At 41.1% G+C, this 23,429-nt stretch overlaps 1 protein-coding gene across 4 annotated transcripts; it reads right to left on the bottom strand.

The window, feature by feature from the left end:
* Nucleotides 1-541: 541 nt before the first annotated feature.
* On the bottom strand, nt 542-22,048 carry trpm2 (transient receptor potential cation channel, subfamily M, member 2). Of its 4 annotated transcripts, none has more exons than XM_086052310.1 (34): nt 21,969-22,048; nt 21,756-21,887; nt 20,217-20,281; nt 19,139-19,307; nt 18,528-18,708; nt 16,950-17,113; nt 16,704-16,878; nt 15,532-15,593; nt 15,242-15,442; nt 15,077-15,179; nt 13,815-13,936; nt 13,125-13,490; nt 12,209-12,346; nt 11,428-11,557; nt 11,200-11,345; nt 10,368-10,480; nt 9,203-9,301; nt 8,901-9,117; nt 8,589-8,707; nt 8,374-8,506; nt 8,125-8,296; nt 6,597-6,777; nt 6,339-6,520; nt 4,894-5,026; nt 4,080-4,167; nt 3,913-3,997; nt 3,688-3,833; nt 3,546-3,601; nt 3,126-3,155; nt 2,931-3,017; nt 2,770-2,845; nt 2,582-2,683; nt 2,338-2,451; nt 542-2,011 (listed from the first exon to the last, which is right to left on the bottom strand). In XM_086052310.1, the coding sequence occupies exons 2-34, from the start codon at nt 21,876-21,878 to the stop codon at nt 1,895-1,897; spliced, it is 4,395 nt and encodes a 1,464-aa protein (XP_085908436.1). In that variant the 5' UTR covers nt 21,879-21,887; nt 21,969-22,048; the 3' UTR covers nt 542-1,894. The 4 variants fall into 4 exon arrangements, with proteins under 4 accessions (XP_085908436.1, XP_085908438.1, XP_085908437.1 ...); XM_086052312.1 differs by having other exon boundaries at nt 13,212-13,490; XM_086052311.1 differs by having other exon boundaries at nt 21,756-21,841; nt 21,969-22,027.
* Between the last annotated feature and the right edge of the window lie 1,381 nt (nt 22,049-23,429).

The following is a 23,429-nucleotide window of genomic DNA, read 5'->3' as shown; positions in this document are numbered from 1 at the left end:
TTAAATGTACGTTTTCTGTTGTGATCAGTGAAAAAAACTATATGTTGTCTATATGTTGTTACCGAGCAAGATTGTATGAAGAAAAAAACATTTGGCTTTACAGAAGACACATTAGGTTTGCAGTACCACATGATCACTCAGCCAATCACGGGGCAACCTCACCCATGAGGTTCAAAATGTTTTGACAGAAGCACACGTGATTTATATGCAGGAGGGATCAGGAATGAGGAAGGTGTGGAAACCGATACTGGCCTCCTCCGGCTGCACCACTGCGTGCTTACACGAAACTACTTCAATGCTGCGTGACAGGTGCAGCGTACACAAACAGTCACAAATGTGCTGGGCTGGCACAATTTTCCACTCTGCGTAACAGATAAACCGTCAAAATATTAGGTACACTTGCACAATAAAACACAGTCCTGGAGAAGAGATTAATCAAAATTAATTAACACACTTATTTTGTATTATATTGTGGTTGTAGTTATTACGCTATATGGAACTATGAGCGAGGAGTAAAATATAAGAAATCATACTCACGATGACGTATTCAGTATTTATTTAAAGTAACAAAAATTATAAAATCACATTGAAATGCAATGGCAGCAGGAACACATTTACTACACAGTCACATATTGAAGTAAACATTCAAGTAGTCTTAGCAGAGGTTCATATTGGACATTATTGTGTTTTCCTTTTACATACGGTACTGTTTTAGCGATTATCGACAGTTTTCCAGAGTTACCATTCCATTAAGACAAAGAAGACTCCTTTTTAGGTCTTCTTCCAAGAGGACCGGGGGTGTCTGGTATCTCCAAGGTGGAGGGATGAAGACCCATTCATTGTGTAATGCAAACATTCCAGGGAAGTGTGACCATAAAAACAACACCCGAAGAAAGAATTTTGCAGATTAAATGTGACTACAAGAACCGCAAATCTCTGCATTGTGTTCACAAGCAACAGAATGATGAAAAATGACTTTAGCTGCAACTTAAATGAACCTAAGATGTTGAATGTGCTTCATGTCTGCTTGTGCACTTGTCTTTACCTTGCATTACCTAGATGAATTAGTTTGCATATAGAAGAGTCACAACTTTACATTACAATATGTAATTAATTTTCTTTTAGAAGCAGTCGTGGGTGGATCGATTGAATTTCCAGAATTTCTAATACGCAAAGTATAATCTTAAAATATATTGTCAAAGGTAGGACACCAGGTTAACTTCAACCCTTGCTAAAATCTCTTTGCTCAAAGAGAGCAAAGTTTTGAGCCCGCTTTCACCCTTTGTTCACACTCTGTTCCTACACCCCACCTAGACTCAAGACCTCTCTCTTGTCTCCGGGCCACTTCTGATGCTACTTCTCCTGCTGAAACCTAAACATCCATTTTCTCCTCCTCCTTTTTTATGTCAAAAACCTTTCCTTTCTTGTTTTTTTTTACGGGGGTGGGGGGGAGTCCGCGGGTTGCATGCCAAGCTCTAATTTCTCACGGCCAGCCTTTGCAAACGCGACATGCTGTACAGCATGAAGTACGCCGACGAAACTTGTGACGTGGTGCCCCAAGAGACGCTCGAGTTTAGTGCAGGCATTAAACTCGAGTACCCATCAATTAATTCAATAATTAATTGATCTAATTTAGACTACACTTTGTATTTATTGGTTTGCATTTTCAAGTATACAGGCTTATTATGGTCCAAGATAATGACTAGTTATTGGACATCTATTTATGGATTATGGAAAGATGCATGTTATGGAGTCAGCTGTGAGCATTTACAAGTAACAGCAACATACAGCGGTAACACTGAACACCTGAAAGATTGTGCATGACATTTCAGCAGCATGTAATGATATGACTTTGGTGGATCCTTTAAGTGACATGGATATATCTCCATGAGAGTTATGAACCCCTGTTATGCAGCATGGCCACCCGCCGCAGCGAGTCGCTTTGGTCTGGGCAAAGTCCGTTTTTGCAGCTCACCTCCTGCCACTGCAGAGAGCCGCGACTGCACGCCACCTGAGACACACACAAGGGGGTCAAGTTATCACTTGATGCCGCACCTCGTAAAAATGTTTTATGGTGCACTCTAAAAACAGTTGTGTTAAAAATAACAACATTTTAGATAAAAAAAAAAATTGACCAATCCAGCAATTGGATCAATTTGACCCACCTTCTTGCGTTGCTTTGTACAAAACAGCCCATTTTTTGGGGGCTGTTTTGTACAAAACGACACATTTTTTCCAGTTGTTTTTGCAGAAAATGGACCCAAGTAGTCGATCGCCCATTTTTGACCTAAAATTGTGTTATTTTCAACCTAACAGTTTTTGGAGTGTGGCTCTCACCATGTTGATGATATCTTCCGAATCCTCACTTGATTCCAGATGAAGGTTGAGGACCGTGGTTACCACCCAGGCATTATCTGTGTTCCTAACGTCATCCACATAACCTTCAAAAACCTGAACCCGTGACAAGGAAGAAAGAAGAACCCTACAATTTTCAACTATATTTACTTAAATGACAAAAAACACCTTTAGTAACATTAAGATACATTGACATTTACTAAACAAAGTGTTGAAATAGACCTACCAGTATTCCCTCTGCTATTTTTTCATGTAATTTTTCATACAAGCTCTTGCCCATGGTTCTCATCAGAGCTGATGGCAGACGTTCTGTAGATTCAACCGGTCCCTGTGGGGGTTCGTCAAATGTGGGGCGTCACCTAAATGTCACATGATCTACTGTCCTCTGAGGTTAAAAAGCACAGCCATACTTACCCCTGGTAGAACCATCTTTTGCTGCTCGTCTTCAACCGCCAGAAACTCCAAAACTGAGCGTCCGCTGTCCCGCAAGCTAGAAAAACAACATATAAGCCCGCTGATTACTACGTGCAGAAATCGAGAATACAGTGCTCTTATCTTGCTTGGGATGGACCCACCGTGTAATCATGAGGTCTACGTGCAGATTTGGACCCAGATGACTGAGTGAACCCCGGCCTCTGATGCCGGTCCTCCCTCCAGGGTTTCTAGTGTCAAAAGGCAGTCAGATACAAAGTAGATGATGTCAGGTTAACTGTCACGGGCCATCAATCAGCATTCATCCTTCCATCCATCCATCCATCCGAACGTCATACCTGTAATTTTCCAAGATTTCAGTGTCTGATCTGTTAGGAAGACAATAATAGAATCAAGTGGATAAAAGTCAGGGCTTGATCATCATGTAGGTAAACTTGGTAGCCAAGTGAACTACAGTGGAACCTCTGCTGGTTTAAGACTTACTACAGAAATTAAAAAAGACATTAAAATCATTCACTGCCCAGGTAATTCCAAGAAACACTGTCACCAGTCAAATCAGTGTAAAGAATATAATGCAAGTTTTAAAAATAATCAGTATCTGCCTCTTGTAACACATTTTTTAACATTAACCGTCACAAAATGTAAAACGTTTTGTTTTGTGCAAATTTAGAGCGTATTATTGAACAAATTGCGATTCGTTCGACTTCAGAGGTGCCACTGTTCATTTTGGGTCTCCGTGTCTAATGACATAAACATACCCATCCACATTGTCCTCTGAGCTATAATATGAAGGCATGTATGAGGTGAAGCTGACCTAAAAAAATAAATAAATAAAGAGCGACTGAATAAAATTGGAAGCTTTGCATGTGGATCAGGGGGTGAAATGTAAATGTTGACTACCTCCCACGGCACCTTCTCCTCGGGTACGGGGAAGCGAGTGACTTTGCTGTTCGGGTAGTGGAACTGTCGGGCTTTGACATGGAAGCCGTCCGTCTCTTTCACGGATTCCAGGGTTTCTGATGGGTCCTTCCCTGTTGGAAGTATCGCTGAAGGAAAAGACAAGACGAATGAATGGAAATGAATGACATGAAATCTATTGAAAAGGTCAAATATTTGGAAGCAGACGGAGAGGTTGCTCCTCTTTCCCGGCAAGACCCTCGGACTTCAGACTCTCCATGATCCATTGCAGGCCTTTGGCTGACTGGACAACCTGTAGGTAATATTTAGTGTATCACCAAAGAGTGGGACATTCGTGGTTTGCGCGCATATTTGTGCAAAGATCGGGTCACGACCTGCTCCTCCAGTCGGGCCAGACGCTTCATCAAGATGGCAGAGCTTATCTCCTCTTCCCGCTCCAGCCTATCAGTTATGGCGTTGACCCTGGTGAACATACATTGTCGAAAACATGACTCACTTACATGGATTTTTAAAATGAGATTTGATTTCTCTCTTTTCTCTATTGATTTTCAAATCAACTAATGTATATATCTCACATACACATTTTAACTACTACGTTTTTTTCCAACTTAATCTCCATCTTTTTTTTACTTCTTTTAAAAGTCATACGTGGCCCTTGAACACAACAGTTTTATTATTTTCTTCTATATGCCCTTGGATTGGCTAGCGACCGGTCCAGCGTAAGAGTTGCACAACTTCAGATTTGTTTTGTATTAAGTTGACACTAATATGCCGCTAATACTAACACTAATATGTAATAAAAGTAGCCGTCGACTAGTTGCTGATGACGGCTTATATACTTTTCAGAATGTATTTTTTTCTAATCACAAGAGGAGGGAATGATTACAATAATCGATATTCACCAACAATGAGTCAATCATGAATTGAAATCATTTAAGATGACTGTCTCATTTCATTCAGGGCACTCATCTGGTACTGGAAGTGCTTCGTCATCCTCCCCACGCCAAAAACACAGGGTTGGTTCATGTTAAACTCTAAACATCATGGCGGAATAGTAAATCCCTAGTCCAAGATGGACAATGACCACTTTCCCAAACTTAGGTTGTAGCTGTCATGTCACCCAAAATTAGAACAAACGCTATCGAAAATGGATGGATGGATGTATTTCAACATTGTCGAGGTTTGTACTTTTGCGCAGTGTCCACGATGCATCGTTCCATGGTCTGATTCTGCTGCTGCTGTGTGGACAGGAGGTATCTGTCCTTCATCAGCGCCTCCCACGACAGCAGCTCCTCTTCTTCAATGTGAGGAAGCTCAGTCCCTGGAAAAAGGATGAGAAAAATATTGTTAAAAAAAGTCAAGCAGAATATGAGTGTGATACGGTTGATGTGCTGCTTGTTAGTTAGCACGCTACTACCTGGTTCATAGAAGATGATTTAGGATGACAGGATTGTATCATTTTTGACTCTGGGGCAGAAGGAATGGTTCTCTCCATCCATTTATTTTCTATAACATTTGCCATCAATGCACTTTCCTTTGGAGTTAGCCTGTCCTTGTTCCAACGTCTCCATTTGGTTCAAAATACTCCTTATTCTTGCCTCACTACATTGGCTGCCAGTGCATTTTAAAGTTCATTTTAAGATTCTGCTATTTGTTTTCAAATCTTATATGATTTCGCCTTACCCCTCTGAGCCCCTCGAACCCTGTCCCAAACTATTCAATAACCTCCAAGTGCACATTAGACAACTGTCTTATTTGTTTTTATTATTTTTAACTTACTTAACTGTTGTTGGTTTACAGTTTTTTTTTACATGTACTGTATTTGCTCAATTGTCTTTTGTTTATGATCAATTTGTATTTTTGAACAGCACTTTGTTTCAGCTGTGGATGCTTTATAGTGCTCTAAAAATGGAACCGAATTGAATTGAGAACCAACATGCATGTTTGTGAAATATGGGAGGAAGCCGGTGTACCAAAAGAAACCAGCCCAATAATCGATTCGAACCTGGAATTTCAGAAATCAGAAATGCTCCATATTACTCCACCATGCTAATACACTGTTGTGGCTTAAAAAAACATTCCTTAAAGAGGGAAGTCAACCCAAATATATATTTTTTTCAAGAATATGTTCTATGCAGGCCCACCAGTTGAAATACGGCATTTGGATTAATATTGCATTTGTGGAATATAAATTAAGCAGAAAAATGCACCCACTTTTAGCCATCTCAGGGGGCGGCCGTTTTGTCACTTCTGTCGCCTGAAGATGACATCGAAGTTGCTCAGGGCTCAGGCAACAACCAATCAGGCTCACCTGTTTTCTGAAGCTGAGCCGTGATTGGTCATTAGCTGAGCCCTGAGCAACTTCATTGTCATCTTCAGTCGACAGAAGTGACAAAATGGCCGCCCACTGAGCTAGCTAAAAAAACAGGTGGATTTCTCATATTCCACAAACGCAATATTAATCAGAATGCCGTGTTTAGTCTAGTGGGCCTGCTGGGAACATATTCTTGAAAAAAATATGTTTGGGCTGACTTTAAATAAATATGGTGAGGGAAAAAAAAATCAAGTGTCCCATTTGAGGCGGATGTGAAAATGTGAGACAAATAGACATGAATGCATGGTGATGTACTCACTGAACTTTTGTGATTTAAGTGGCGGCCTGCAAAGAAGCACATTCCTGATGAAGATGTAAAGATGGCTGAGGATGATGAAGGGAGGAGGTGCAGCGGGACGGCTGTGGTACTCCTTAATGAGCTCGTATCTTTGGAACTTCCATATACGGTCTGTGTTGTCTTGCACTTCCTGGAACGTGAAGCTGCAACAGCCAGAGACAGAGAGTTTGTGTAAAATTCACAAACAATCGAGCGAACAATGAGGACGGAGGGACTTACTTGAAGATGGCAATCAGAAGATTGAGCAGAAGTATGTTGGCGAAGAGGAGGTACACGCACAGCATGATGATGGTGAGCCACTCGGGGAAGGCCGGGGTTTGGTTCTCATTCAGCACGGGACATTTGGGCTTCAAGGGGTCGGTGCCGTTCATGCTGCAGGAGTCCAAGTCAAATTCTGAATCTGAAATGGGGAAAATCCCATGATTCCCTGGTGCTGAAACAGTGCAACCAAAATGGATCTGATGTTTCTCATACAGGAGCCTGCTCCACACCCTAAATATAGGGGGACCTCGGTTTATGACATGATGAATAACAGGTTGTTCCTATTCCAATTTTAGTAGTAATACTGTATACCATGATACTAATGGTTGGTGCTCATGTTGTCTGTTATTTTCATTAATAATTAACCAATTAATCAAAAGTCTGGAAAATAGCTTGCTCGTAAATGTCTTATCTACAGTATGTTGGACACTTCAATTATCTGAGACGTGCCGGATAACGCACCATTAGGCCACCTCAAGATCGTCTGGATGTTTTTTTAGACAAAAACAAGTGAAAATTTGTAGGTTAGATACATTTGAGTTAGATTTTTTTTTTTTAATCAATAGCTGAAATGCCTGCAGAAGGAAGTCCATCAGCCATGAAGGTAAGTTTGCATGCAAATTATTTTCACCTATTACACTGTCTAATCAGGTAATGTTTTTTTAATGCATCAATCATGGCTCTTAGACCTTTAAAGTTGAAATCAACACTAGCATATTTTTTCAAGAATATGTTCCCAGCAGGCCCACTAGTTGAAAGACAGCATTCTGATTAATATTGCGTTTGTGGAATAAGAGTTAATCCACTCATTTTTAGCCATCTCAGGGAGCGGCCATTTTGTCACTTCTGCCGACTGAAAATGACATCACGACTCCTCAGGGTTCAGGTAACGACCAATCACGGCTCAGCTTCAGAAAACAGGTCAGCCGTGATTGGTCGTTACTTGAGCCCTGAGTAGTTGTGAAGTCATTTTCAGTCGACAGAAGTGACAAAATGTCCGTCCCCAGAGATGGCTAAAAATGAGTGGATTAACTCTTATTCCACAAACGCAATATTTATCAGAATGCCTTGTTTCAACTAGTGGGCTTGCATGGAACATAATCTTGGGAAAAAGTATGTTTGGGTTGACTTCCCCTGCAAAGGACTTTGGGAAGATGGCGTAACCACAGTAGTCAGATTTTGTAAAGTATTACTACCTTTTCCTTGTCGGGGGCTCGGAGACGTAATTGGCAGCAGTGACATGTTTAGAACTTTTTGATTAATGATGGCATAATTAATTTAAAAAAATAGACTATCAAATTAGTGAAGAAACATGATATTGAGATGTTGTGTATGTTGGTATGCAACAGTATATGACAGCAGTATCAGGTGTTCTACCAACCTGAATTATGCGATGTTTGGTAACTCTACAAAATCGCATTTGTGTGTGTTTTTACTTTCCTAAAAAGTAAGGTTTTGGAGTGACGATTTTGAAGTGTCTGCTCACAATCAACGTTGGTGGGGACGTTGCCGAATATAATGAGGTAAGGCTCGTATACCGCCCCTCGGAAAATCCACTCCAGTCGATTGTCGTTGTGGATCAGGATGCCCTGTTTGGCTACGCCGTACGCCACCACCCAGATACTCAGCAGGAACATGAAGAAGAACATGTCCATCATCTAGAGAGAAATATGATGCTGGTCAATTGCTTTGCTATCACTGCTATTTGGAATTAGTCCTATCTGGATCCTCTTACCATCCTCCTGACGATGATGATCTTAGGTCCAAGCGTCCGACTGATGCTGAAGATGGCCATAAGACGCAAGCAGAATACAACAAAGTCGATGCAGAGGACAATCTTGCCGGCGTAGAACAGCTTGGTCGTTAGCCTTGAGGAGACAAATGATGGTGAGATTCCATGACGAGCCGAGAGATGACAATTTGTTCGTCCTGGAGGCCACGATAGCTCACCTAAATACAAGGCCGATGATAAAGAGGACAATGGAGAGAACATCCAAAATATTCCAAAGTTCTCGGATGTACATCCTCGCTTTCTTATGGAACCCAAAGCCATCAGGGTCATAAAATAACTGAGGTCAAGGAGACAAAATGTACAGCGGGAGTCGGGAGACGTGTAAAAAAAAAAAAAAAAGAAGTGTGACCAAGTATTGTTGCCGGTCTGTCGAGGATACCTGCTTCCTTTCAAGTTTGTTTACACTTGAACAATACTTAAGAATATTGAAATGTTACTTTAAACATATAGCCTGCATGCGTGTGATTTACCTGCCGGACTTCCTCGCTCACCACAGAGAAGAGCCACACATACAGCAGTATCTCCGCAGGGGAGGGCATGGTCTGAAAGTCCATCATCAGCACCACCGCAAAGAGGAAGAGGAAGGCAAAGTAGGACACGATATTCCAGTAGAACTTGACCTGCGGCGAACTGTATAAGGAAGCCAGTCTGGACCAGCAGTTCAGAGACTTCATGGTTGTGAGATCACTATTGGGGTTATAAAAGGGGCCATCATCAGTGTGCATGTTAGTGGGACGAATTTATGGTTGTTGTTATACATAAATATACTTACGGGCTTTTAGCTTTCGTTCGGAGCACGCTTCCCGTGACACTTGCCACCGTCTTGATATCCTCACTTTTCTCATTTTGCTTTTGGATTAGCTCGTCAGGTCTAGTAAGAATTGGGAAACATTCATGAACATAGCGGAATTGGTCCAAAAGTTAAACCATATTAGACAACTATCAATCTGTCCATTTTCTATAGCACTTATCCTCATTAGAATTTGGGTGAGCAGGAGCCTATCCCATCTTGGGGTACACCCTGGATTGGTAGCCGAGCACCTATTGACAAACAACCATTCACACTCACACATTCACAACTACGGACAGTTTAGAGTCTAAGTAACCTAATATATTTCCCATAACATGCAAACTCCACACGGGAAGGCTGGAGCTGAGAGTTAAAACCCTAACCTCAGAACAGTGAGGTAAACATGGTCACCAAGGTGCTGCCCTACCAGAAAACAATGAAACTCATTTTGCAATCCCAACAAGAGATGTTGCTGTCACCTGCTAGTAAATTCAAGTATGAAAAAATGTTTATAATGACGTACTGTACTGTATTATTTGTTTATTATTTCAATTTATGTTTACATTGTTCTATACAGCGCTGTATTATATAACACTGCATTTTTTTTTTTTTTGCTGGGCAGTTCTGTGCCCTCATCGCTAGCACATCTGCCTGATTATTCTGAGGTTCTGGTCTTGAATCTCACTTCAGTCTTCTTTTGTGGAATGCCCAAGTTCCTCATTTGCCGGGAAATCAGATGGGATAGTCTCCAGTTAAATAAGGGCAAGCACTATAGAAAATTGATGGAAAGATCTTTGGATAAAAAATGAAAACCATTACCTTTCAATATTTTGCCTTTTAAAATGTAGGTATAGGCAAAGGTTCCAAAATTGGACCTCATCCAGAATTTTACGTGTGGTGAATACAGTGCCTTTAACTTTAAAAGTGACATTATGAACACAAAAGCAATGATGTCATGACGTCATTGGACAATTATAGCACTGACCAAGAAGACAATCAGATAGCACTCAGCCTCTAGACGGCATATTTGCATAGTGTCTAGAGATGCCTCTACGGTAATTATGATTTGATTGTCAGTTCTGCCAAAAAGAAATGACACTGCAGCGTAATCCCGAAAGCTTTTATGCTGCAGTAATGTGTGGGTCACCTGTAGGTCAGGAAGCCAGTGTAGATAAGTGGGAAGAAGATCATGCAGATCGTCACTCTCCACACAGGATTGTCCACCGAAAGTTCACCACACCAGATCTCAGTCAGGAGGGCCTGTTGGGTAACGGACACGGATAGACACACACAAACACATGCAACGAGTATTTATTATATACTCTATACTTTATACTCAAATTTTCATCATCAGCTATAAAGATGCAGTTCATTAACTTGGCTCATTAGCCAACATGGAGATCTTAAACTGCACCACTGCAATGAATTGGATAAATATATATATTTTTTTATAAAATTCTGTTAATATACTTGTAATTTTTCTTAAAGTGGAAATCAACCAAAACATATTTTTTCAAGAAAATGTTCCCAGCGGGCCCACTAGTTAAAACACGGCATTCTGATTAATAGTGCGTTTGTGCAATATGAGTTAAGCAGCAAAATCCATCAGTTTTTCGCTATCTCAGGGGGCGGCCATTTTGTCATTTCTGTCGACTGAAAATTACATCACAACTATCTAGGGCTCAGGGAACGACCAATCACAGCTAATCTGTTTTCTAAAACGGAGTCGTGATTGGTCGTTACTTGAGCCCTGGGTAGTTATGATGTCATTTTCAGTCGACAGAAGTGACAAAATGGCCGCCCCCGGAGATGGCTAAAAATGAGTGGATTAACTCTTGTTCCACAAACGCAATATTTAAAGGAATGCCTTGTTTCAACTTGTGGGCTTGCATAGAACATATTCTTGATACAATATGTTTGGATTTATTTCCGCTTTAAGCATTACAGGTACTTTATAAAAATCTATTGGCTCAATCTACCTGGACACCTGACAGCGCCACAAAGCTTTTACAGTTAGCCTCCAGCGCTAGCCTCAGGCATGTGGTCTTGCCCCAAAATGGTGACACACGAACCAGCAGCCTCTTAGCCCGCTCCTCACCACCGCTGTAACATTGGGTGAACACACCTACAGTGCAAACACAAGCACACACAAATCTCTGGACATTTGTTCTCAACAGCGCGTGACGTATAGTCGTACGGACTCGTACCGATGGCGTGCATCTCAAAGTGATCAGCCAACTCTCGCATATCCGCAGCCTCGTCGGCATCGCTACCTTCCTCGGCCATTTTCCTCAGGATCTTGCAGGCGGCCAGAGCGGCGGACACACAATCTGTACACTGTTCCAATCAGCGTACAATTAATTTTTCATAAACACAGTATGGGACAGTGTTTGCCAATGTACACAGTACAAGACTCTGAAATGTACTTTACTTAGTTCACAAGTAAAAATAAGTCTTTCCTGGTGGCTCGGGCTTTTATGCTATTAAAACAACGTGTCGCCATAGCTTTGCTAACATTCCGAAATGACTAACAAAAATACTAAATTAGCTAATGAAAGCTTCTGAAAAAGAATACGCATTTCCTATACAGTTTTCAGAATAGATACAGTCTATATTAGAGATTTTTTGAATGCCGGAAGATGGTGTTTTTTAGGGTGGCACAAGACGTAACGCAAATGCTACAAAACATTCTTAGAGCTGCCAACATTAAAACAAATCTCTTAAATAAAGCCATGGATGGGGAATATCTGGTTCTCTGAATCTGTTGCCATCATTGTTAATGTTCCACTAACCTTGACTTTATTGACTCTTGTACCGGTTTTTTTCCACCTTACAAGTCCTCAAGATCAAAATCAATCAATCATTCCAGATCTCAACCATAGTTGACTACACCTATCTCTTTTTTTACATTGTGTTGTCAACCATGAGAAAGTAATAGGCCAATTTGAACAAAGTTAGTCGAAAGTAGAAAAATTGATTGTACTGTACCTGTTCCCAGGTGATTTCGGACAGCTCCCTATTTTTCTGGACGACGGCCCAAAGAAAAAGGTCTCTGGCTGGGTCTCGCTGGGCCTCAGCGAGGTCCACCCTCAGGGGAGCTTGGGAACCCGACAGGCTTCTTGACAGCTAGATTGACGGTGGAAGGGATATTAAAGAAGAAATCAACCAAAACGTTATTTTTTCCAAGAATATGTTCTATGCAAGCCCACTAGTTGAAACAAGGCATTCTGTTAAATATTGAGTTTGTAGAATAAGAGTTAATCCACTCATTTTTAGCCATCTCTGGGGGCGGACATTTTGTCACTTCTGTCGACTGAAAATGACTTCACAACTGCCCAGGTCTCATGTAACGACCAATCACGGCTCAGCTTTGGAAAACAGGCGAGCTGTGATTGGTCGTTCCCTGAGCCCTGGCTAGTTGTGATGTCATTTTCACTGACAAAATGGGCCGCCCCCTGAGATGGCTAAAAACCCGTGTATTTTGCTGCTTAACCCATATTGCACAAACGCAATATTAATCAGAATGCAGTGTTTCAACTAGTGGGCCTGCTGGGAACATATTCTTGAAAAAATATGGAAGCAACGCTCTTTGCTGTAATTACTTTGTGTAAGCAAAGTGTGCCTGCTTGGCGCCGAGACAGAAGTGGTAAGCCTGGCAACCTGGCTGTCACTTGTTTGATGAAAACACAGCTGCAGAGCAAAACTGAAACTATTGTATCGATCTCATCACGCCAGTATCAAGCTGCTATTGATAATGACTTGGTATCTCTAGTATCAATATTTAGATCGATCTGCCCACCACTAGTTTACGTATGCAGTCGTGCGGAACTGTCCAAATGTGATTTGCTACCCTCTCCAGTTTCTTCCGAAAATTGAACAGGAGAAGATGGAGTGCGTGTCTCACCGATGCCGCGTCTTCCATGTTAAAGTGGTACGTCATGGTAGGAGGCGAGTAGATGGGCTGGGTGAAGTTACCCAGCAGGTGGCGCACCTCATCCGACACGTGACTCAAGGCGATGCCCTCGCTCGGCGATGAGCGCACGCGGTTCCTGACGGCGAACACTTTCCTCCTCCGGTTGCAGGAGGCGCGGACGCGCTTGGCTAGCTTGCGCAGGAAGAAGCAGTTGGGCAGCTGCTTGTAGAGCTCACACAGAGTGTCTTCGTTCTGCAGAAACTCTCTCAGACTCACACCGTTCTCCAGCAGGAGGCTCACAAACTGAGGCTTGTTGCTGGCCAGTGCTGAGAACATGGCCCAGTGAAGATCACTGGACTGGAGGATGGGAGGAAAATGTAGAACAAGGCACTTAATACATTGAATACATTGCGTTTTTGTGTCGTTCATTATTGATGCTTTCTATAATTGCGTCGTGATAGTGGTGGTATTAAAAGGTGAATTTCGAGTAAGTATACACTGAAGGGCCAGGTACCAAATAGCATAGCCACAATTTTTCATCCAATGTTTCTTTTTCTCCTGAAATACTAAACAGTAACATTGCTGTATTGTAACAAAGGTTTTATGATGATGGCAGTTTGAATGTAAATTCCAACAAATGTCCTGGCCTCTTTGCTAGCTGTGCGTCGTGAGCCGACTCGCCTTCCACTGACTCTCGTCGGTGAAGATCTCGGTGGCGGCTATGTCCACTCTGTTCCAGACTATAGCCAGCTCCAGCTGCCTCCGCCATCCCTCCACTACCTGTGATGCGCTGGCCCTGGAAGCTGAAAGGTTGAACAGACAGCGTACAAATAAAGAAACTTCCTCACTGGGACCACACAGAAACAGATTTGTCTGGTGATGCTCTTTCTGTTTGGAATTTGTATTTTATATTTAATACAGAGCAGGAATTCAATTGGAAAGAACTGCATTCAAATCAATCAACCTGCCACTTAAAGCGGAAGTCAACCCAAAACATATTTTTTTTCAAGAATATGTTCCCAGCAGGGGATAGGCTCCAGCACGCCCCGCGACCCTTGTGATGATAAGCGGTATCGATAATGGATGGATGGATGGATGTTCCCAGCAGGCCCACTAGTTGAAACACGGCATTCTGATTGATTTTGCATTTGTGGAATCAGTTGTGGAAAGTTAAGCAGCACAATGCACTTGCTTTTAGCCATCTCCGGGGGTGGCCATTTTGTCTTCTGTAACCTGAAAATGACATCACAACTGCTCACAACGACCAATCACGGCTGACCTGTTTTCTGAATCTGAGCCGTGATTGGTCGTTGTGAGCAGTTGTGATGTCATTTTCAGTCGACAGAAGACAAAATGGCCGCCCCCGGAGATGGCTAAAAACGAGTGGGTTAACACTTATACCACTAATGCAATATTCATCAGATTGCCCTGTTTCAACTAGTGGGCTTGCATAGTAAATATTCTTGAAAAAAAAAAAACTGTTTGCATTGACTTTAAAAATTTAAAATGAAAATGTAATAGAGAGCAGCGATTTAACTTACTGTATAATAAACCTGCCGTTTGAAAAATGTATTTAATAAAGAGCACTGTTTGTATTAGATTTAAAACATGTATCTATTTTTACTATAATAAAATGCTACTTCATAGACACGTTCTTATTCAATCAGCCCTTTTTTGGTAGCATTGTGTCTCAGCATCATTAACGGTCTAATTGGTGCAACACAGTGCATCCGCTTTCCCTGGAGGTTTTGATAATGAGGTTCTGGTGCCAGTCAATTGCTCGGAAGTAGCTCCCAAGTAGACAGTGGCAGAAGATCCTCTCTAGCTAAGTCAGCAGGAAATCTTCCAGGAAATTGTTTTAGTGATATCAATGGAGAGCAGAGATGGAAACCATCTGTAAAGGGATGTGGAATCATCTAAAAGCATTCTAAGTACAAGCCCACCTTTAAAGAGTGCTTGTAGGATAGCCACATCCACATCTCCGTGACTGTCTCCACCTCCTCTGAACACCGTCAGCAGGTGAGACATCCTGATGATGTCCTGAATCTGGTACAGGAAATCGATGCTTATCAAATAAAGACAAACAGAAGGTGATTACGTTCACTTACCTTTTTGGTCCACTCAATGATCTTGAGGTCGGTGATTTGGTCGTACTCCAGGCTGAGGAACTTCTTGAGCAGGCGGTGGATGAGGCTGATGGTGACCTGGCTCACGGGTAGACCCGCCGCGTGTGCGATCACGTCGGCCATTCTCCCGGAACCCTCCAACACCACGCACGGCGTGTCATTGAGCATGGCTGTGTAGATGGTCTGGGAGGAGGTGGACGCGACACGGTCAGAAAAGGAGGAGACCAAAGAGATGGCGAACGGCGAGGATGAGGACACGAAAGACGACTCACATTGAGAGTGCCTGCTCCGCCGTCCAAAACCACACACACCACAGGGATGGTCACACCAACAGCTGGCAGTATTAAAAAACAACATTTCAAATGATTGCGTTGACTTACCCTTTAAAGATGCAGTAAATCATAGAGAAAGTGGAAATTGAAAAAAGAATGGACTTCCTGGTTGTAATCCCAGAACTTTCATGGTACCACACCCGTACCTCAAAGTCCATGTCGCAACGTCATAAGCATCGTAAAACCAACTAAGATTACACAGTGCAAGTTTTTTTTAGTGCAACATCTGTAACGCAACTTTTGTAACCCGACTTCCATATTGCGACGTTCAAAATGTACCGTATCCTGGAATGTAATTTGAATTTTGTCACACGATTTTTGTAATGCAAATTTCAGAATGGAACTTTCGCACCATAACTTTCAGAACACAGCTTCCACATCGCAACTAACTATATATGTCAGTTTCCATAACTTTACTTTGCATCTCCACTTTCCATTGCAACCTTTGCAATGCAACTTTCACAACATGACTTCAGCAACACGACTTTTGTAACTCGACTTTCATAATATGACTTTCCCAACGAATGCAACATCCAAACACAACTTTCATAAGACGACTTTGCAATTTCACTTTGTAACACGACTTCGTAACACAACTTCGCAACGTGACTTTTGTAATGTGGCTTTCATAAGCGACTTTTATAACACGGCTTTCAAAACGCGACTTTAAAAAAGCATAACTGCCAACACAACTTCCGCAACATTAATTTGTTAAGGCGACTTCCGTAACGCAACTCTTAGAATGTAACTAGCAACACAGCGTCTGTAATGCAGCTTTCATTCCGTGACTTTCATAATTCGACTTTACTTTTATGACGTGGCTAGTGTAACTTTTGAAACATTAAGTGGCAGCCCAACTTCCGTAACGCAATTTCCGTAACGCAACTTCTGTAACGGTGATTTTACAAGGCAACTTTTGTGACGCGACACTCAAAACTTTCAAGACACTGAAACTTTCATAAGTTCACTCAGAACGAAACTTCTGTAATGTAACTTTGGTAATGTAACTTTTGGAACGCGACGCTTGCAATGTAACTTGGAACACAACTTCTATAACACTAAGTTGAGTATGTTCATGTTGTCCAAGTAAAGTGACTCGCTATTTCCAAAACCTTTATTTCCAAGAGTCTTCCCCGAGATGAACTTCTCTAGACGACTTCTAAGATCGATCTCAACACCGTAGCGGCCGTAGGTGCCGTCATCCACCAACAGGAAGTGGGTGTGGTTATTGTCAAGGCAGGGTAGTCGACCTTTGACGTCCATCGGGTAATGAGCGGGGAAACAACCCTGAGCAGAACACGGGTAATAAGACTTTGTAGATGATGAATGATACCGACACCAAATTGTGTCCAGCGTACCTGCGAATGCACCAACACTTCTTTATTATGAATGACTCCCCATGTTGCCAGTCCGATGGTCACGATCTGGCCCTGCATGGAGCTGCTAAGGGAGTAATCTCTCACAGCCTGCCCCACATGCTTCATGACACCAGTGTTGGTTCCACCCGTGACGATCCATGCGCCTGCACAAAAGCGGTGGCGTCCTTAGTGAGGTTCACACCAAAGTCGCTGTTAATTGGGTGTTATTTGTGCTCACATTTTTCTCTTTTCGGTGTTTTGCTGGTTTGGTTTAGTTACTGTTTGTTTGAACTTTGTTGTTACTCTCACTATTTTTAGTCATTTATTTGTACTTTGTATTTAGTACTATTTACCCTACTCAGCAGTCGTTGTTTATTCACCTTTAATTTTTCTTACTCTGTAGTTGTACTTAACTAGTTTTCTCATTTTGTATTTTATGTGAACATACTATAGCTATTTGTCAAGAGCACCTTCTTGTTTAAAGTTAGTTGGGTTTAAAAACAAAACAAAAACAAAAAACAACTTAGTTATACACACTGTCCTTGCTTTGGTGTCCGACCATTCACATATCGTTACAGCCACTTTCGTAGCGCCAACTTCCCTAAGCTTAACTTTTCGTAGTGAAACTTTTCATTCAGTATTGTTTGTACGGCAACCTTCACATCACACTGCTCACGGAACATTTGCAACGTAACATCTGTAAGTACAACATACTGCAATCTTTGCGGTACAACTTTGGTAGCACGACTTTGGTAGCGCAAATCTTGCAGCGGTATTTAAGTAGCATGACTTAGGTTGTGTGACTTAATTGGCGTAACTTAACTGGCGTAATTTAAGTGACATAACTTAAGTGGCATAACTCATGTGGCGTAACTTAAGTGGCGTAATTTTAGCGGCCTAACTTTAGCGGTCTAACATTAGTGCCCTAACTTTAGCGGCCTAACTTTAGCGCCCTAACTTTAGTGGCCTAACTGTAGAGGCCTAACTTTAGAGGCCTAACTTTAGCGGCCTAACTTTAGCAGCATAACTTTAGCGGGGTAACTTTAATAACACAACTTTTCAATCATAATCTTCACGTCACAAAGCTCACATCTCAACGTTCTTGTGAAAATATTTCAGAAAGCAACAAGTAGAAGAATTTTTTAATGCAACTTGCTTACTGTGAATTGTGCATCACAGCTTTAGCATCATGATTTGCCTTCTTCACGTTTTAAATGTATGGTATCATTGGAATGTATCACATATCAGCCTCACTGATTGAGATGCACACCCTGAGTGCGTATACGCCATCGATCTGCATACTGTGATGATGTCCGGCTCTAAGTGACATGTTGTAATCCATCTACCCTCTTACACGGGAGTCACAATGGCAAATATCTGAGTCGGATCTTATTTTTGTCCTCATATCATAAAGGTTAGATCAGGATCCGAGCATATCCTATTCCACGTGGAGGAGAAAAATCGGTGTTAGGTGTCACTTGAACAATGACGTGGAAATCCAGCCTTAGTGTTTATTCATACTGGTCTCTGCTTGAATGCCACTAATCTGTAATTCGTTGTACAGCTGCATGCCAGTACCTGTTGTCTGGGCCACTTTGATGAGACCTCTTTGGAAGACATTTTTGAGCCGGGTTTTCAGGTAGAAGTTCTTGGCTCCCCCGGTGACCGAGATGAGCAGGTTGGGTGGAGAGACTTTCCACTGTTCGGTCATTAACTGGTAAAGCACCTCAGGACTGGTGTCTGTGGACACTCGAGCATACTAACCATGAAGAAAGAATAACAACACACATTTTATAACATATACATCGGACATTGTTCGGAATTGTACGATAACACAACGTAATTCCTTCCGGCATTATTGAGCTCCTAGCATAAAAGCTTCTAATATTCACAACCATACACTAAATCCAGACAAATTGTGTTGTATTTTAATGAAAAGATTTATGTAGTAACAGACCATTCATTGACGTCTACTGCCTCATTCTTGTCAGAGCTTATTGCAGAAACTATCAGTACAGTCGGTCCATGGTTATGCTAACTTTGATTAGCGGAACTGATTGATGAACTTGTCAGAGTGTGCGTTACAATCGTTCACCACAATTTGGTCCCCCCAAAAATGCATCAATTTTTCACTTTTGCCAAAGAATTTTATGTGCGCATTTTATATGCACTACGGGGTTTTTTTTCACCTTGGTTGTCGTCTGTCTCAAACCACCAAAGCTGATGTCCCCGAAAGCATCAGTGGGTACTTCACGAACGTGCGTGTGTGGGTCCCAGGTCCCGCCATCCGTGACCTCCGTCTGAATGGCGTCGGCCACATGCTCGCTCTTGGAGTAGCCGCACATGCACACATCCTCTCTGTTGTGAGCCAAGGAACAAAAAAATTCAACTACAGCGATGACTTGAGATACAAGTGACCCGACTTGTGAGTTTTTGGAGATACTGTACAAGCCATCGTTTGGCTAGGTTTTTGCTTTGACTTGCCTAGCAATGCATACACTTCAGGTACGAGTGCTGTAAGGTGGCAGGGACTCAACTCAAAAAAGAGGCTTCAAGCTGCTAATTGCCACTCACATTTGAAGTTTACTGTCAAACTATAAATAAAACAAAGACAGTCACATGTTCTGTATTTTAAAGAGCCAATCAACTTTGCTTTAGGTATGCCCCTGCTAGCTTAATGCTAACACTTCAGGGAAACTTCATGTTAGCGGATAGAATCTATGTTGCGGTGTTGTAAACCTTTTAAAGCAATGGATATTTGAACACAAACGGTTCAGCAACACATGTAGACAGATGATATAAAAGCACTTGCGGTCATATTCTTTATCCCCTGCAAAGAACAACTAATATTAGTGCCATACGTGGGAGCTGAGAGAGGAGCTGAGGCCATTTCCATGTACTGTACATCCATCTGTCTCTTCCACTGCCCCCTGGTGGCCGAGGCAGGCGCACCAGAATGACCATTCAATTAATGTAATGTGTGACTAAGAATGTTTAATTTACTTCAATTTTATTTCATTATGTTATTATTGCATGTTTATATAAATTATGACAATAAAGAGTTCTATTTTCCACAATAAAGAACATATTACAAAATATTTTGTTGTTTGGAGACCAGCACAGATTAATGGCATTTCCATTCATTTCAATGGGAGAAGATGATTTGAGGCATGAGTGTGGTCATGGAACAAATTAAACTTGTGTCTCAAGTCACCACTGAACAAAATCCTTCCTGCGACTTCATCAACAAAACAAAAGTCCCCCTACCTGGCACCTTTTTCAAAGAAGCAGCACTCCTTCTTGCAGATGTTCTTTCGGATCCAGGTGACATGCTGGAAAGCAGGCGTCAAAGAAACCACCTTCAAGGCTGTGCTAGCACTCAAAGTCAGATTTTGAATGAGCTGAGACCCTTTTGTCTCCTCCATGGCGGTGGAGGCAAGCTTGGCTAGTGATAGCAATCACACTGTAACAGTTCCTTGAGTCCAGCCTGTTTGTGCTGTCTCATCCCTCTCATACTGTGATGTCAGTTAGAGCCAAGCCTGCTGCCAAAGCTTCCATTTACTGAAAGGCGAATGCCAGCGCTGGATCAATACATTACATCACTGGTGGCGGATTAATTACCACTCTATATAAAAATCAAGATGCATCACTTGGAAACCATAATAGAGTCCGTACACATAAAAATAAAAAATAACTAGTTACATGTATTTATTACTGTTGCCTTCAATTTAGCAACCTCTACGGACTCTTGTTGTTTGAATACTTTTGGCCATCAGCATACATAAATGTCTTTTTCAAGAATCACATTCAGGATTGTCGAATGTGGGACAAGCTACAGAAATAGAATATTGGGCATTTAGTAAGCTAAATAACAGACAAGGCAATTGATGCTTCATTTCATTACTGCATCTTTGGCATTGCTTTACATTTCAATCCTTGTTCGCGTTAGGTTTTTTTTTTTAAATGAAGTTATAAGTAACAACTAAAATTGTTACATTTTTACTGTTGTGCCTTAACATACCAGTTTAATTCAATCTCTTTTACTACCTGGGGGTAGTATAAGACAGACATACAGATACTCGAGGCTCAGCTTCTCAATTTGGCAGTAATATTAGTCATCATTCCTCACAGACGATAAAGAATATACCCCAAGCCCAAGTGCATTTAGAGTTTCCCTTGTTTTTTTTATGTTAGCATTTGTGCAGTGGAGGCATTGTGATTCTTTCACAATAACCTTCAGTTAAGAGTGAAAATAAATAGATTGGAGCCTCTTTTTTGAAGAATATTTTCTTATATCTGCTAAACCACCATTTACTGTTAAGTTAGTTGAGTCACCTCCCAACATACAGTGCCTGCAAGTCAAGTCAGAGCAAGAAATTGTATCTTCAAAGACACTCGTAAGTCCGGTCACTTCATAACTCAAGGCGCCACTGTAGATTTGAAGGTGATTTTTTTTTAATTTATTTTTTTATCTCACTATTTTGTGGCACCCCCAGGAGGCCACAGCACCTTTAGCATTTGACCATATTGGTGAGCTGGCTCTGATATGTGGGTATAATTTATTCATTTTCTTGGAAAAAGAACTTTTTTTTTTTATCCTGACAAAATAGGTCTTTGTTTTTATAAAGTGAACAATCGCTTAGTATTCCAAAAAGGCATCTTTTAAATTCCTATGGTGTTAATTGGCATTAGGATATGAGCTGGTCGTTGAAAAGAAAAACTATTCTGTCAGGGATCCCTTAACCCCAACATTTCAGAGTGCCCGCCTTAAAGGAACATGACATGCGTTTGATAAAAGACACTCACCTTTTTAAAACATTCAATCACTCGGTTGAGTCGACTTTTCTTCTTCTGGTGACGCTCCATCGCATGAACCCTTTTCTCCTTCTTTGCTTTAGCGGAAGACGAGACACGGATGAGCCACTTCATTAGGCACACCTACACAATAATATATATATTTTTTTAAAAGATATGCAATGCAAGAGCTGTATTGCAACATTGTTTACTTGTTTTCCTTACCTTCAGTGCTTTCCTTTTCTTCCATTGACCACAGTGATACTAAGCTTGGAAAACACAACACAACAGTCACAGACTGTTGCTGCATACAGGTGCAATGTTTTATTTTCATCTCCAGGTATCACAGCTTCTGTTGCCAGGCAACACCTGCTGAGGATCCAAGCAGAGATTTACGCTTTGGCCTGCGTTGAAACTTTGGAGCAAAACAAGTGTATTATAATATAGAAATAAGCTACATGGAAATAAATAATATCAAATAAAATGGGATTTTTATGCAGGAGTAAAAAAAAAAAAAAAAAAAAAAAAAAGACAAAAAAAAAGCAATTTAAAAGAAAACGCTCACTCCATTCAATTGTGTCCAAAATAAAAGCTTTTTGTCTTTAGTAATTAAAAAAAACATGTTATTAAATAAACAGTCCAATCAGTCATGTAAAATAAAAGAAAATCTTCTGCACAAATTATGTTAGCTAAACACACTCACTCCCTTCCTTTGAAATCAACAATACATTTGAAAACACTGAAATAACATTATCTGCATGGAAGTTTAAAAATAGAAAAAGTGATTCGCTTGCTCTATTCAACTGTGCCAAAAATAAAATTAAATAAAGTAAAATGTTCATTCCCTTTATTAAGATTCAAATATGCTAATGGTCTGCAGGAATGAAAATTACACCCTCACCACCACCACCCTTACAATAAACAACAGCAACAATCAAATAAAATCATTCCCTTTGATTGTGTAAAAAACTAAAGCTAAATAAATCGAAATACGAAATCGATTCCAGGGATTCCAGTTTTCAAACAAGTTTAGCAGCAAGTGCTCACTACCCTTAACTGTGTTAAAGCAACACTGTGTCATATGCCAGTGTTTGTTGATTATGGCGGCGCCATGTGGACAAAAGCGGTAGTGTTTTGACAAAACGTAACCACATTTCCCATGCGCGCCAGCGTCGTGAAATCCTGACCTCTCGCTGGCCTGCAAGTTGGGCTGAATTGCATTTCTATTTCCAGTGGCTGTGTGGAAGATGAATAGCGATGAGATAATCAATCTAATTTTTTTCAAACAATACTTTTTTTGTTTTGTTTTGTTTTGTTTTGGGGCTTCTGCCATGACACCAGTAATAGCGCGTAGAAGGTTCGAATCGACTTCGTCCTTTAAGCGAAAGTGAGTATGCCATAAGGCAATTCGGGACATTTGTATTTTTGGGGTGTGCCAGGGTTGCTTCCATCCTCCTCAAAGTTGCTTAGTGCCAGTAAAAAACGCTGCTTAAACAAGTAAAGTGCAATAAAATCAAATGCTCAATCCCTTCATAAAATAAATACAGATAAAGTGCCTAAAGAAGTAGAGAGAATGAATGGATGGATGATTAAAGTTGACAAGATGAAAATAAAATTACATGAAGTGGAACAAACTATAAAATTGTGCATAATGCCCCAGGAAAAAAAACATTTGTGAAAATTGTG

This window comes from Filicampus tigris, chromosome 14 (genome assembly GCF_054856515.1).
Source record: "Filicampus tigris isolate MCC_2025a chromosome 14, RoL_Ftig_1.0, whole genome shotgun sequence".
NCBI lineage: Eukaryota > Metazoa > Chordata > Actinopteri > Syngnathiformes > Syngnathidae > Filicampus > Filicampus tigris.
This window is presented reverse-complemented; position numbering and strand designations above follow the sequence as displayed.